At 45.2% G+C, this 14,752-nt stretch overlaps 1 protein-coding gene across 9 annotated transcripts in view; it reads right to left on the reverse strand.

The window, feature by feature from the left end:
* The window catches only part of NOS1AP (nitric oxide synthase 1 adaptor protein), a 72,490-nt gene extending 58,278 nt beyond the window's left edge, over positions 1 to 14,212 (reverse strand). For 7 of the 9 annotated variants that reach the window (XM_078767848.1, XM_068134889.2, XM_068134890.2 and 4 more), the window contains exons 1-2: positions 12,777 to 14,212; positions 4,257 to 4,328 (exon numbers count right to left, since the gene is read on the reverse strand). In XM_078767848.1, coding sequence (XP_078623974.1) covers positions 4,257 to 4,328; positions 12,777 to 12,884 — 180 coding nt within the window. In that variant the 5' untranslated portion in view covers positions 12,885 to 14,212. Of the gene's footprint in view, positions 1 to 3,108; positions 3,219 to 4,256; positions 4,329 to 12,776 lie in introns of those variants that run through there. The other 2 variants (XM_078767846.1, XM_068134887.2) reach the window with 2 other exon arrangements.
* Positions 14,213 to 14,752: the final 540 nt, after the last annotated feature.

Consider the following 14,752-nt stretch of genomic DNA (forward strand, 5'->3'; position numbering starts at 1 on the left):
TGACTACCATAACTAACCAATCCTCCACACATAACCTTCTCATCCATGATACATCGCCATGACTACCATAACTAACCAATCCTCCACACGTAACCTTCTCATCAATCAAACATCGCCATGACTACCCTGACTAACCAATCCTCCACACGTAACTTTCTCATCCATGAAACATCGCCATGACGACCCTGACTAACCAATCCTCCACACGTAACCTTCTCATCAATCAAACATCACCATGACTACCATGACTAACCAATCCTCCACACGTAACCTTCTCATCAATCAAACATCGCCATGACTACCATGACTAACCATTAACCAATCCTCCACACATAACCTTCTCATCCGTCATACATCGCCATGACTACCATAACTAACCAATCCTCCACACATAACCTTCTCATCCGTCATACATCGCCATGACTACCATAACTAACCAATCCTTCACACGTAACCTTCTCATCAATCAAACATCGCCATGACTACCATGACTAACCTATCCTCCACACGTAACCTTCTCATCAATCAAACATCGCCATGACTACCATGACGAACCAATCCTCCACACGTAACCTTCTCATCAATCAAACATCGCCATGACTATCCTGACTAACCAATCCTCCACATGTAACCTTCTCATCAATCAAACATCGCCATGACTATCCTGACTAACCAATCCTCCACACGTAACCTTCTCATCAATCAAACATCGCCATGACTACCCTGACTAACCAATCCTCCACACGTAACCTTCTCATCAATCAAACATCGCCATGACTACCATGACTAACCAATCCTCCACACGTAACCTTCTCATCAATCAAACATCGCCATGACTACCATGACTAACCAATCCTCCACACATAACCTTCTCATCAATCAAACATCGCCATGACTACCATGACTAACCAATCCTCCACACGTAACCTTCTCATCAATCAAACATCGCCATGACTACCATGACGAACCAATCCTCCACACGTAACCTTCTCATCAATCAAACATCGCCATGACTATCCTGACTAACCAATCCTCCACATGTAACCTTCTCATCAATCAAACATCGCCATGACTACCATGACGAACCAATCCTCCACACGTAACCTTCTCATCAATCAAACATCGCCATGACTATCCTAACTAACCAATCCTCCACACGTAACCTTCTCATCAATCAAACATCGCCATGACTATCCTGACTAACCAATCCTCCACACGTAACCTTCTCATCAATAATACATCACCATGACTACCATGACTAACCAATCCTCCACACGTAACCTTCTCATCAATCATACATCGCCATGACTACCCTGACTAACCAATCCTCCACACGTAACCTTCTCATCAATCATACATCACCATGACTACCATGACTAACCAATCCTCCACACGTAACCTTCTCATCCATCAAACATCGCCATGACTACCCTGACTAACCAATCCTCCACACGTAACCTTCTCATCAATCATACATCGCCATGACTACCCTGACTAACCAATCCTCCACACGTCACCTTCTCATCAATCATACATCACCATGACTACCATGACTAACCAATCCTCCACACGTAACCTTCTCATCAATCAAACATCGCCATGACTAACCAATCCTCCACACGTAACTTTCTCATCAATCAAACATCGCCATGACTACCCTGACTAACCAATCCTCCACACGTAACCTTCTCATCAATCAAACATCGCCATGACTACCCTGACTAACCAATCCTCCACACGAAACTTTCTCTTCCATCATACATCGCCATGACTACCCTGACTAACCAATCCTCCACATGTAACTTTCTCATCCATCATACATCGCCATGACTACCCTGACTAACCAATCCTTCACACGTAACCTTCTCATCAATCAAACATCGCCATGACTACCCTGACTAACCAATCCTCCCCACGTAACTTTCTCATCAATCAAACATCGCCATGACTACCCTGACTAACCAATCCTCCACACGTAACCTTCTCATCAATCAAACATCGCCATGACTACCCTGACTAACCAATCCTCCCGTAACCTTCTCATCCATCATACATCGCCATGACTACCCTGACTAACCAATCCTCCACACGTAACCTTCTCATCAATCAAACATCGCCATGACTACCCTGACTAACCAATCCTCCACATGTAACTTTCTCATCCATCATACATCGCCATGACTACCCTGACTAACCAATCGTCTCCATGTAACTTTCTCTTCCATCAAACATCGCCATGACTACCCTGACTAACCAATCCTCCACATGTAACTTTCTCATCCATCATACATCGCCATGACTACCCTGACTAACCAATCCTCCACATGTAACTTTCTCTTCCATCATACATCGCCATGACTATCCTGACTAACCAATCATCTCCATGTAACTTTCTCTTCCATCATACATCGCCATGACTATCCTGACTAACCAATCGTCTCCATGTAACTTTCTCATTGACCAATGCACCATTTCCCGAAGCACCCTGTCGACCACATTCCTTCTCCAAATCCACAAATATAAAGTACAGTTTCCCTAAAGTATTCACACCCCTTGACTGTTTTCACATTTTCTTGTGTAACAGCGTGAATTTAAAATGGATTAAATGAGATATTTTTGTCACCGATCTACACATAACACCCCATAATGTGAGTGGAATTTTTTTTTTGTTTGGAAATTTTTACAAATTAATTAAAAAGGAAAAGCTGAAATGTCTCGAGTCAATAAGTATTCAACAACCATTTGCTATGACACTCCAAATTGAGCTCAGGTGCATCCAATTTGCTTTGATCATCCTTGAGATGTCCGTACAACTTGATTGGAGTCCACCAGTGGACTCTACAATTTACAGAGCATGTCAAAGCAGAAACTCTACCAGGAAGTACAAGGAACTGTCCGTAGAATTCCGAGATAGAATTGTGAGGAGGCCTAGATCTGGAGAAGGGTATAACACAATTCCTAGAGTGTTGAAATTTCCCGAGAGCAAAGTGAGCTCCATCATTAGGGAATGGAAAGAATATTGAACTACCCAGACTCTTCGCAAACTAAGCAACTGGGCAAGAAGGACCTTGGACAGGAGGTGACCAAGAACCCAATGACCACACTCACAGAACTAGAGTTTCTTGGCTGAGATGGGAGAACTTGCCGGAAAGACACCAATCTCTGCAGCACTTCACAAATCCAGGCTTTATGGAAGAGTGGCCAGATGGAAACCATTCCTGAGAAAAGGGCACACGACAGCACACCTGGAGTCTGCATAAAGGCACGTGAAAGACTCTGAGAGCATGAAGTAAAAGATTCTGTGGACTGATGAGACGAAAATTGAAATTTTTGGCCAAAATGCAAAGCGCTACATCTGGCAGAAACCTTGTACAGCTCGGTCATCACCCATCTGACACCATCACTACCATGAAACACCATCATGCTATGGGGATGCTTTTCAGCAGCAGGGACTGGGAGACTTGTAAGGACGGAGGGAACAATGAATGGAGTCAAATGCAGGCAAATCCTGGAGGAGAACCTGCTTGGGACTGTAAACTACCTTAGACTGCGACAAAGATTTATGTTCCAACAGGACAATGATCCCAATCATACAGCCAAAGCAACCCTGGAATGTCTTCAGAACAAGAACGTGAACGTCCTTGAGTGGCCCAGCCAAAGCCCAGACTTGAATCCTATTGAGAATCTGTGGAAAGACTTGAAGATTGATGTTTACCGACGCTTCCCATCCAACGTGACACAGCTTGATCAAATGTGCGATGAAGAATGAGGGAAACTCCCCAAATTCAGACGTGCAAAGCTGCTACAGACAAACCCAAGAAGACTCGAAGATGTAATCGCTGCCAGAGAGATGCTCATACGAAATATTGAATTTTGGGGGGGGGGGGGGGGGGGGGTGGGGGGATGTATACTTTCTGAAGGTGCTGCAATTAAGTCCTGGGAAAAGACATGAATACATCAATGTACTTTTCTGCAAATGACCAGGACATTTAGTCTATTATGGACAAACATGTACCGTATATGGATTTGAACTTGCACTCACGTACATCACGAGACAGCGACTCAGATGGGGACGCTACAAGATAACCAATCTCCATCAAAGATGATCACGAGCATCTCCCCCACTTACCCCCATCCGATCCCTCAATCCCTGCTCCTCTCCTCTCAACCACAACCTTAACAAAATGGTGGAACAAAGCGAGTTTCAAAAGGCAGTTGTGAGTTCAGGTAAGGAGATCAAAATGAAACCCACTCACCCTAATGCGTCTCATGGCGGCAACAATCTCCACTCGGCTGTTGGGACGTGGGACATCCAAGCTGCCGATGTACTACAACATGTGGAAGGTGAAAAGGTAAGGATCGAAGGTAAGGAGAAGACAAAAGATGGAGGTAAACCAAGACTGCCAGGATGGTAGGTGGTTAAGGTCAGGGACAAATGAAGTCACTTAGACGGTGGTTACATTGTAGGATTAACAGTGGTAAAAGGACACGAGCGGTTACCTTGGTAGTCCCGAATAGGTTTGCCATACCTGTTGCTTCCATCAATGCAATCACTCACCGTACCATCCCAACGTCTTAACGTCACAAACCCTTTAAACATCACAAACCTTTTAAACATCACAAACCCTTTACACATCACAAACCCTTTAAACATCACAAACCCTTTACACATCACAAACCCTTTAAACATCACAAACCCTTTAAACATCACAAACCCTTTAAACATCACAAATCCTTTAAACATATGTTACGTGGTCCTCCCGGTGACTACCTGGTCTCGGTGACCCCCGGACCGTAAGAGGAACCCCGCCAGAAAGATGTATGATTTATACGCTTTCGTAACGCAATCAATATGAATTCCAGTCAATAAGAAACCCCACACCAAGGATCCGGATTAATCAATAATATATTCCCAATCAATCAACAACAATCAACAATATTACTAAGATGGCCATCTCATATATTTCCCCCCTTGACCCCACTTACGGAACCCTCAATAGTCACTGTCCCTCACAATGTCTCTGGGCCCCTCCCGACCAAGGTGAAGGTCGACTTCTCCGCACACGGGCGGTTGAACGGACCCCTGGCTGACGTGCTCCAAACGTGCACGTCCCGTACCGGGAACGGTTGCTGCAGTGGACACCTCCTCGGGATGGCACCGGGGTCGGAGCCCGTGATCGCGGCCTCTGGGCTGTGAACGGCTCGCAAAGCGCGCGAGGCCCAAGGTGCGACCCGTACACGCCCTCGGAGGCGTCGAGGCCAACAGTGCCGGACGCTTGGTTCCTTCCAGGAACCCACGGCAACCTGACACGTAACAGGCAATCACCCCGCTCAGGTAACTCCTCTCGCCAGATGGGCTTTTCAAACTCAGCGTTCCAAAGCAGGTAAAGATCGACTCGGCTCGCGTAGGAGCTGGTCGAGGATCAAGATGGCCGCTTCTCTCCCGACCTTGTCTCCCTTTTTGTCTTCCGGTTCACGATCCCATTTCCGGTCTCGTTCTTACCAGGAGCGCTTCTAACCATTTAACCACAACAACCTTTAATATAATAAACATTAATAAGAAATGACCTGAATAGTAATTCACATAAATCCGGAATTCGTAACACTCCCCCCCTTCAAGAAAGAAAGTTTGAACACCGCGAAAACTTTCTTTGCAGGCCAACTTTGATAAACAAACAAGATATCTCACACCCCAAATCATCAGTTCCCACGGGCACAATTATCACATCTCAAAAATAAAGCAACACTATTTCACCAAAACCCCCAGAGATTCCAAAGGTAATTCACTCTGGACCAAGCGTCAACAACTTCTAGTTTCTCTTGAATGCCGGTTAAGGGGTGGTGACCAAAGCCCCAAAGTTGAACAACTCGATAGCACTTCTTCGGGAGGCCAAGCTGAGTATTCACTACCTGGACGCCTTAAGGAATGTGGAGTTCACGGTTCGTCCGGGGAGGAAAGTTCATTACATGGACGCCTTTAAGAACGTGGAGTTCACGGTTAGTCCGTGCAGGAAAGTTCACTACCTGGACGCCTTTAAGAACGTGGCGTTCACGGTTAGTCCGTGTAGGAGCCCAGGCTCGGTGGCTCCGCCGTATATAGTGCTTCAACTTCTCCGGACTCCTAACAGTTACGGTGGGACCACTTGTCCCAGTAGTCACCTGACTGGCGGTCTCCGTCTCGGCCAGTGCTCTGACAATCATTCTTTCGGGAGATGCCGTAACTCTGGGAGCCTCCATAGTAATATCGGCTGCTGCCAACACCAAAACTACCGCCAAGTTGTCCTCTCCTGTAGACCTCTCGACGCCTACGAAATGCCTTCCCTACTGTTATGGTCCGACCCTCCAAATCCTTACCATTCCAATTCTTCTCTGCCTCTCTGGCGTCTTTTGTGCTTGCAAACGTGACAAAGCCGAACCCTCTTGACCGTTGCGTTTCCCTGTCTTTTACCAACCGCACTTCCACCAGCGGCCCATATCTGTTGAAGACAGCGGTCAGAACTTCTTCCTCTGTTTTGAAGTTCAGTCCCCCTACAAATAACTTGGTACTTTTGTCGCCATCCCGAGCTGGTGTGGTGTTATTTTCCCTGCTGGGCTCTTTACCAACCCTCGGGTTACCATAAACCTGACCCCCGGCCAAATCATTCCCGATAACCACAGATACTCCCTCTACAGGAAGCGTGGCTTGTAAACCGACGGTGACCGGTCCTGACACCAAATCTGATTCCAAATGGATGACATGAAGTGGGGCACTAACACAGCCACCGATCCCTTGTAACCGAACACTATCCCCAGTTGCTGTACTCTTTGACAATGGCAAAATGCCTTCAAGCATGAAGGATTGATGGGCTCCTGTGTCCCTCAATACCCTAACAGGTCTTGGGTTAGTCAAGTCTCCCTCTAGTGAGACAAACCCCTCATAAATAAATGGTTGGTAACTCTTCTGTGGGCGATTTCTTACGTTTGACATCGCATTCGGAGTTGTACGAGTCGGACTCCGCTCTGGGTTTTCCCTTTTCATGAGGTAACAACTGGACATCAAGTGTCCAGGTTTCTTGCAAAAAGCGCAAGTAGGCCCGGAGGAAAAACTCGTGGTCTGCCTCGGGCCCCCCAGAAAATAAGTTTGTCTGGGGCCCGTAGCCCCCTGATTTTGAACCGTTGGGGTATCAGAGTTGTCCCCATAATCCTCTCGAGGCCACCGCCATGTATTGTCATTCTCCGCCCCGGGTGTTCCATAACTCCCCTGCTGAAGTTTAGGCGAGGAGTTAGGTTTGTGGACCCCTATCCGGTGTGTTAAGGCATAATCATCTGCCATGGTGGCTGCGTCCCACAACTTGGGTACTTTCTTTTCCTGCAGGTACACTTTGATGTCCTCGTGGACACACTGTTGAAATTCCTCCACCAGGATCAAGTCACGCAATGCTTCGAAGTCTTTCCCGACTCCTTTCGACTCACACCACCGATCAAACATGTTTTCTTTCACTCTGGCAAACTCCACATGGGTCTCACTCTCCCTCTTCCTGGCATTCCTGAATTTTTGCCGGTAAGCTTCAGGAACCAACTCATAGGCTTTGAGAATGTGCTTCTTCAATACCTCATAATCTGCACCTTGGTCCATTGGTAGCGCCGAATAAATATATTGAGCTTTACCCACCAGCACACTTTGCACTAGTATGGTCCAGGCCTCCTCCGGCCAGTTTAACTGTCGAGCCACTTTCTCAAAGAGTGGAAAAAATTTAGCGACTTCCTTTTCACTGAAGGGTGGAACCAGCCTCACATGTCTGCCCACATCCCAGGTGTTCTGGCTAGGTGTCGGCCCAGTCAGCAAGGGTGGTACCTCTCCCCATTCTCTCATTAACTCCAGCTCCTTGAATTTAATTTCTTGCTGAAGCGCCATGTCACGTTCCTTTAATTCCCGTTCGGCTTTTCTCTCCTCTGCTTAGAGTTCCCTTGCAGCTCTCCTCTCCTCTGCTTTGCTTTCATCCTTTCTAACCTTTCCTGGAGTTCTCGTTCCACTCTCCTTTCTTCTGCTTGTTTCTCTTCTCTCCTCTCTTCTGCTTTCCTTTCCTCTTCTGATCTTTCCTTTTCTGCTTTCCTTTCTTCTTCTGCTCTTTCCTTTTCTGCTTTCCTTTCTTCTTCTGCTCTTTCCTTTTCTGCTTTCCTTTCTTCTTCTGCCCTTTCCTTTCTTCTTCTTTGATCCGTTCCTGGCTCCGTAATTGCAACTCCAGTTTCCGGAGCTCAACGTCTTCTGGTTCTTCGGGTAGCCACTCCCAGGCTAACTCGTCCCATGTTCCTAATCCCACCATAGATTGTATCACCGCGGTCTGCAACTCTGCCTTCCTCAAATTAGTTCGGACCTCCAAGTTAAAATGTTTGGCCAATTTCAAGAGGTCCGATTTTAGTAACGCTCGGAACTGTGCCTCACTCGGGGTTACCGCAAAGTTCTGTGCCACAAATGCCATGGTGACTATCGTTAACACCTGTTAACCTTCACCCAAGACTTTACCACAATTTCCCACAAATTTACCAATTAATAATTAATTAATAAATTTTAATTAATAAAAATATTATTTTATTATTTTATACAATTTTATATCCCGGAATTCAATTGGACGAGCCCCCAATTCTGTTACGTGGTCCTCCCGGTGACTACCTGGTCTCGGTGACCCCCGGACCGTGAGAGGAACCCCGCCAGAAAGATATATGATTTATACGCTTTCGTAACGCAATCAATATGAATTCCAGTCAATAAGAAACCCCACACCAAGGATCCGGATTAATCAATAATATATTCCCAATCAATCAACAACAATCAATCAACAATATTACTAAGATGGCCATCTCATAGATTTCCCCCCTTGACCCCACGTACGGCACCCTCAATAGTCACTGTCCCTCACAATGTCTCTGGGCCCCTCCCGACCAAGGTGAAGGTCGACTTCTCCGCACACGGGCGGTTGAACGGACCCCTGGCTGACGTGCTCCAAACGTGCACGTCCCGTACCGGGAACGGTTGCTGTAGCGGACACCTCCTCGGCAAGCCACCGGGGTCGGAGCCCGTGATCGCGGCCTCTGGGCTGTGAACGGCTCGCAAAGCGCGCGAGGCCCAAGGTGCGACCCGTACATGCCCTCGGAGGCGTCGAGGCCAACAGTGCCGGACGCTTGGTTCCTTCCAGGAACCCACGGCAACCTGACACGTAACAGGCAATCACCCCGCTCAGTTAACTCCTCTCGCCAGACGGGCTTTTCAAACTCAGCGTTCCAAAGCAGGTAAAGATCGACTCGGCTCGCGTCGGAGCTGGTCGAGGATCAAGATGGCCGCTTCTCTCCCGACCTTGTCTCCCTTTTTCTCTTCCGGTTCACGATCCCGTTTCCGGTCTCGTTCTTACCAGGAGCGCTTCTAACCATTTAACCACAACAACCTTTAATAGAATAAACATTAATAAGAAATGACCTGAATAGTAATTCACATAAATCTGGAATTCGTAACACATAACAAACCCTTTACACATCACAAACCCTTTAAACATCACAAACCCTTTAAACATCACAAACCCTTTACACATCACAAACCCTTTACACATCACAAACCCTTTACACATCACAAACCCGTTAAACATCACTTAAACATCACAAACCCTTTACACATCACAAACCCTTTAAACATCACAAACCCTTTAAACATCACAAACCCTTTAAACATCACAAACCCTTCACACATCACAAACCCTTTAAACATCATAAACCCTTTAAACATCACAAACCCTTTAAACATCACAAACCCTTTAAACATCACAAACCCTTTGCACATCACAAACCCTTTACACATCACAAACCCTTTACACATCACAAACCCTTTAAACATCACAAACCCTTTAAACATCACAAACCCTTTAAACATCACAAACCCTTTGCACATCACAAACCCTTTACACATCACAAACCCTTTAAACATCACAAACCCTTTAAACATCACAAGCCCTTTAAACATGACAAACCCTTTAAACATCACAAGCCCTTTAAACATGACAAAGCCTTTACAAATCACAATCCCTTTAAACATCACAAACCCTTTAAACATCACAAACCCTTTAAACATCACAAACCCTTTAAACATCACAAAGCCTTTAAACATCACAAACCCTTTAAACATCACAAAGCCTTTAAACATCACAAACCCTTTACACATCACAAACCCTTTAAACATCACTTAAACATCACAAACCCTTTACACATCACAAACCCTTTAAACATCACAAACCCTTTAAACATCACAAACCCTTTAAACATCACAAACCCTTTACACATCACAAACCCTTTACACATCACAAACCCTTTACACATCACAAACCCTTTACACATCACAAACCCTTTAAACATCACAAACCCTTTAAACATCACAAACCCTTTAAACATCACAAACCCTTTAAACATCACAAACCCTTTAAACATCACAAACCCTTTAAACATCACAAACCCTTTAAACATCACAAACCCTTTGCACATCACAAACCCTTTACACATCACAAACCCTTTAAACATCACAAACCCTTTGCACATCACAAACCCTTTGCACATCACAAACCTTTGCACATCACAAACCCTTTAAACATCACAAACCCTTTAAACATCACAAACCCTTTAAATGTCACAAACCCTTTAAACGTCACAAACCCTTTACACGTCACAAACCCTTTAAACATCACACACCTTTGCACATCACAAACCCCCCCCCCCCCCCTTCCCACGCCTCCTCCCCCCAAGCCCTCTCCCTCCCACACATCTCCCTGCTCTTAAATGTTGTGTGCTCTCAAGTGTTTGCGTGCTTCCCATTCTCTTGTCTTCCGCTCCCTCTTTTTATATATTTTGTTTGTCTGGTTGATTTGTTTGTGAAGTAAATGTCAGCTCTTTCACGAGCCTCGATTCAGTATACAAAAAAAAAAAAAAAAAAAAAAAAAAAAAAAACCCTTTAAACATCACAAGCCCTTTAAACATGACAAAGCCTTTACACATCACAAACCCTTTAAACATCACAAACCCTTTAAACATCACAAACCCTTTAAACATCACAAACCCTTTAAACATCACAAACTCTTTAAACATCACAAACCCTTTAAACATCACAAACCCTTTGCACATCACAAACCCTTTGCACATCACAAACCCTTTGCACATCACAAACCCTTTAAACATCACAAACCCTTTGCACATCACAAACCCTTTGCACATCACAAACCCTTTAAACATCACAAACCCTTTAAACATCACAAACCCTTTAAACATCACAAACCCTTTAAACATCACAAACCCTTTAAACATCACAAACCCTTTAAACATCACAAACCCTTTAAACATCACAAACCCTTTAAACATCACAAACCCTTTAAACATCACAAACCCTTTACACATCACAAACCCTTTACACATCACAAACCCGTTAAACATCACTTAAACATCACAAACCCTTTACACATCACAAACCCTTTAAACATCACAAACCCTTTAAACATCACAAACCCTTTAAACATCACAAACCCTTTACACATCACAAACCCTTTACACATCACAAACCCTTTAAACATCATAAACCCTTTAAACATCACAAACCCTTTAAACATCACAAACCCTTTAAACATCACAAACCCTTTGCACATCACAAACCCTTTACACATCACAAACCCTTTACACATCACAAACCCTTTGCACATCACAAACCCTTTGCACATCACAAACCCTTTGCACATCACAAACCCTTTGCACATCACAAACCCTTTGCACATCACAAACCCTTTGCACATCACAAACCCTTTGCACATCACAAACCCTTTAAACATCACAAACCCTTTAAGCATCACAAACCCTTTAAACATCACAAACCCTTTAAACATCACAAACCCTTTAAACATCACAAACCCTTTAAACATCACAAACCCTTTAAACATCACAAACCCTTTAAACATCACAAACCCTTTACACATCACAAACCCTTTAAACATCACAAACCCTTTAAACATCACAAACCCTTTAAACATCACAAACCCTTTACACATCACAAACCCTTTAAACATCACAAACCCTTTAAACATCACAAACCCTTTAAACATCACAAACCCTTTAAACATCACAAACCCTTTACACATCACAAACCCTTTAAACATCACAAACCCTTTAAACATCACAAACCCTTTCCACATCACAAACCCTTTAAACATCACAAACCCTTTACACATCACAAACCCTTTACACATCACAAACCCTTTAAACATCACAAACCCTTTACACATCACAAACCCTTTAAACATCACAAAGCCTTTACACATCACAAACCCTTTAAACATCACAAACCCTTTAAACATCACAAACCCTTTAAACATCACAAACCCTTTAAACATCACAAACCCTTTACACATCACAAACCCTTTAAACATCACAAACCCTTTAAACATCACAAACCCTTTACACATCACAAACCCTTTAAACATCACAAACCCTTTAAACATCACAAACCCTTTAAACATCATAAACCCTTTAAACATCACAAACCCTTTACACATCACAAACCCTTTACACATCACAATCACGGTTGCGCTTTTCCAACGTCAGGTGATCTGTTCATTTGAATGGCAATGGACACGTGTCCTCAATCGCCAACAATGACGTCATAGCGGGATTGGTACTCGGACCCCCGTCACACTTTTTCTTTTTGTTCTTGTTTAGCCGTTGCCACACAACACGTCCTAATGGTAAAAGGTAGGTTACAGCCTTTCAGGTATGCTCACCTTAGCTTGAAAGCAAACTCCATGCTGGAAAGCTTCATCATTGTGAAGAGGAACCTTGATGTCCTTGTCGTCATGATCAACCAGGTTGTATTTGTTACGTGTCGGCATCTTGGACTTGGTATCAACGATGATCCAGCAACTGTGCCTTGTACCTCATTAAACTCCCTCTCCACCTCCGTCAACCTTCTCTACACGTCTGCCTAGATATATATCTACCTACATACCTTCTTCACTTCACTCTCCTCATGTCAACCACGTTCCCTCTCGTCCACCACCTCAATCAACTACGCCCCTCGCTCTCTTTTACACCTGACCTTAACCACCTACAACGTCACCTCTTTAATAACCCTCTATTTTATACCTCCACAACCCACGTCACAAACAACACTTTACGATGATCTCTCTACACCTCCAACTATCCTGCACGTCTCACATCACTTCTGCCAATATGTCTACACCTCCTCAACCACCTCTCCTGTCGATCTCTCTACACCTCCTCAATCACCCCTCGTGTCGATCTCTACACCTCCTCAACCACCTCTCTACATCCCCTCAACCACCTCTCCTGTCGATCTCTCTACACCTCCTCAATCACCCCTCCTGTCGATCTCTACACCTCAACCACCTCTCTACACCTCCTCAACCACCTCTCCTGTCGATCTCTCTACACCTCCTCAACCACCTCTCCTGTCGATCTCTCCACCAGTCCACCTCCTCAATCACTCCTCCTGTCGATCTCTACACCTCCTCAACCACCTGTCCTGTCGATCTCTCTATACCTCCTCAACCACCCCTCCTGTCGATCTCTCCACCTCCTCAAAACTATCCTTCTACACCCCAACCGTCTGTGTCTGTCTCTCCACCTCCTAAGCTTTCCTCCCCTGTCTCTTCACCTCCTCAATCACCCCTCATCGATTACTCCACCTCCTCGAAACTGGCTGTCTATACCTCAACCGTCTGTGTCGTCACCTACTTAGCTTCTCTACCGCCCCCGTCTGTAAACCTTCAAACCCCTCTTTCTCTACATTTCAATGCCCCTTGTCACACCTCCTCACCGCAATCCCTCTTTTCGCTACCTCCTCACCCTCACCTTAGTCCTCTCACGTTTGATCTTCTCTCCTCAGCTTCTCCTTCCAATGTCCCGTCTCATCAGAAACAATGCGCTCTTTGTCCCTTTTCGCCGCCTTTTCCCGCCATATCCCGCGCTTTTACCCTCGAACACTCAGCGATCGTCCATGGCAACACACGAAGGGAGCAAGATGGATTCAGCTTGTCCGAGACCGTTGTTTATGATACGCCTGTTATTCCTACATCATCATCACCACTCGCTGTGCCCTCCCCTCCCCTCCATTCTCATGGGTTTCGGGTCCCTCACCCTCACCCCACTTATCTTTAACCACATCCACTTATCTTTAACCACACCCTCTTCTTTAACCACACTCGGACCTTTAACCACACCCTCTCCTCTTTAACCACACCCACTCTCCTCTTTAACCACACCCACTATTCTTTAACCACACCCACTATCCTTTAACCACATCCTCTCTTCTTCAACCACACTCGCTCTTCTTCAACCACACCCTCTCTTCTTCAACCACACCCTCCCTTCTTTAACCACACCCTCCCTTCTTTAACCACACCCTCTCTTCTTTAACCACACCCTCTCTTCTTTAACCACACCCTCTTCTTTAACCACACCCTCACTTCCTTTACCACATCCTCTCCTTTAACCACATCCTCTCCTTTAACCACATCCTCTCTCCTTTAACCACATCCACGCTCCTTTAACCACACCCTCTCTACTCTAACCACACCCTCTCTTCTTTAACCACATCATCTCTCCTTTACCACACCCTCTCTTCTTTAACCACACCCTCTCTCTCTCCTTTACCACACCCCCTCTTCTTTAACCACACCCACTCATCTTTAGCCACACCCTCTCCTTTACCACACCCTCTCTCCTTTACCACACCCTC

The sequence above is a fragment of the Myxine glutinosa genome, chromosome 13, assembly GCF_964187855.1.
Source record: "Myxine glutinosa chromosome 13, kmMyxGlut1.1, whole genome shotgun sequence".
NCBI classification, from domain to species: Eukaryota; Metazoa; Chordata; class Myxini; order Myxiniformes; family Myxinidae; genus Myxine; species Myxine glutinosa.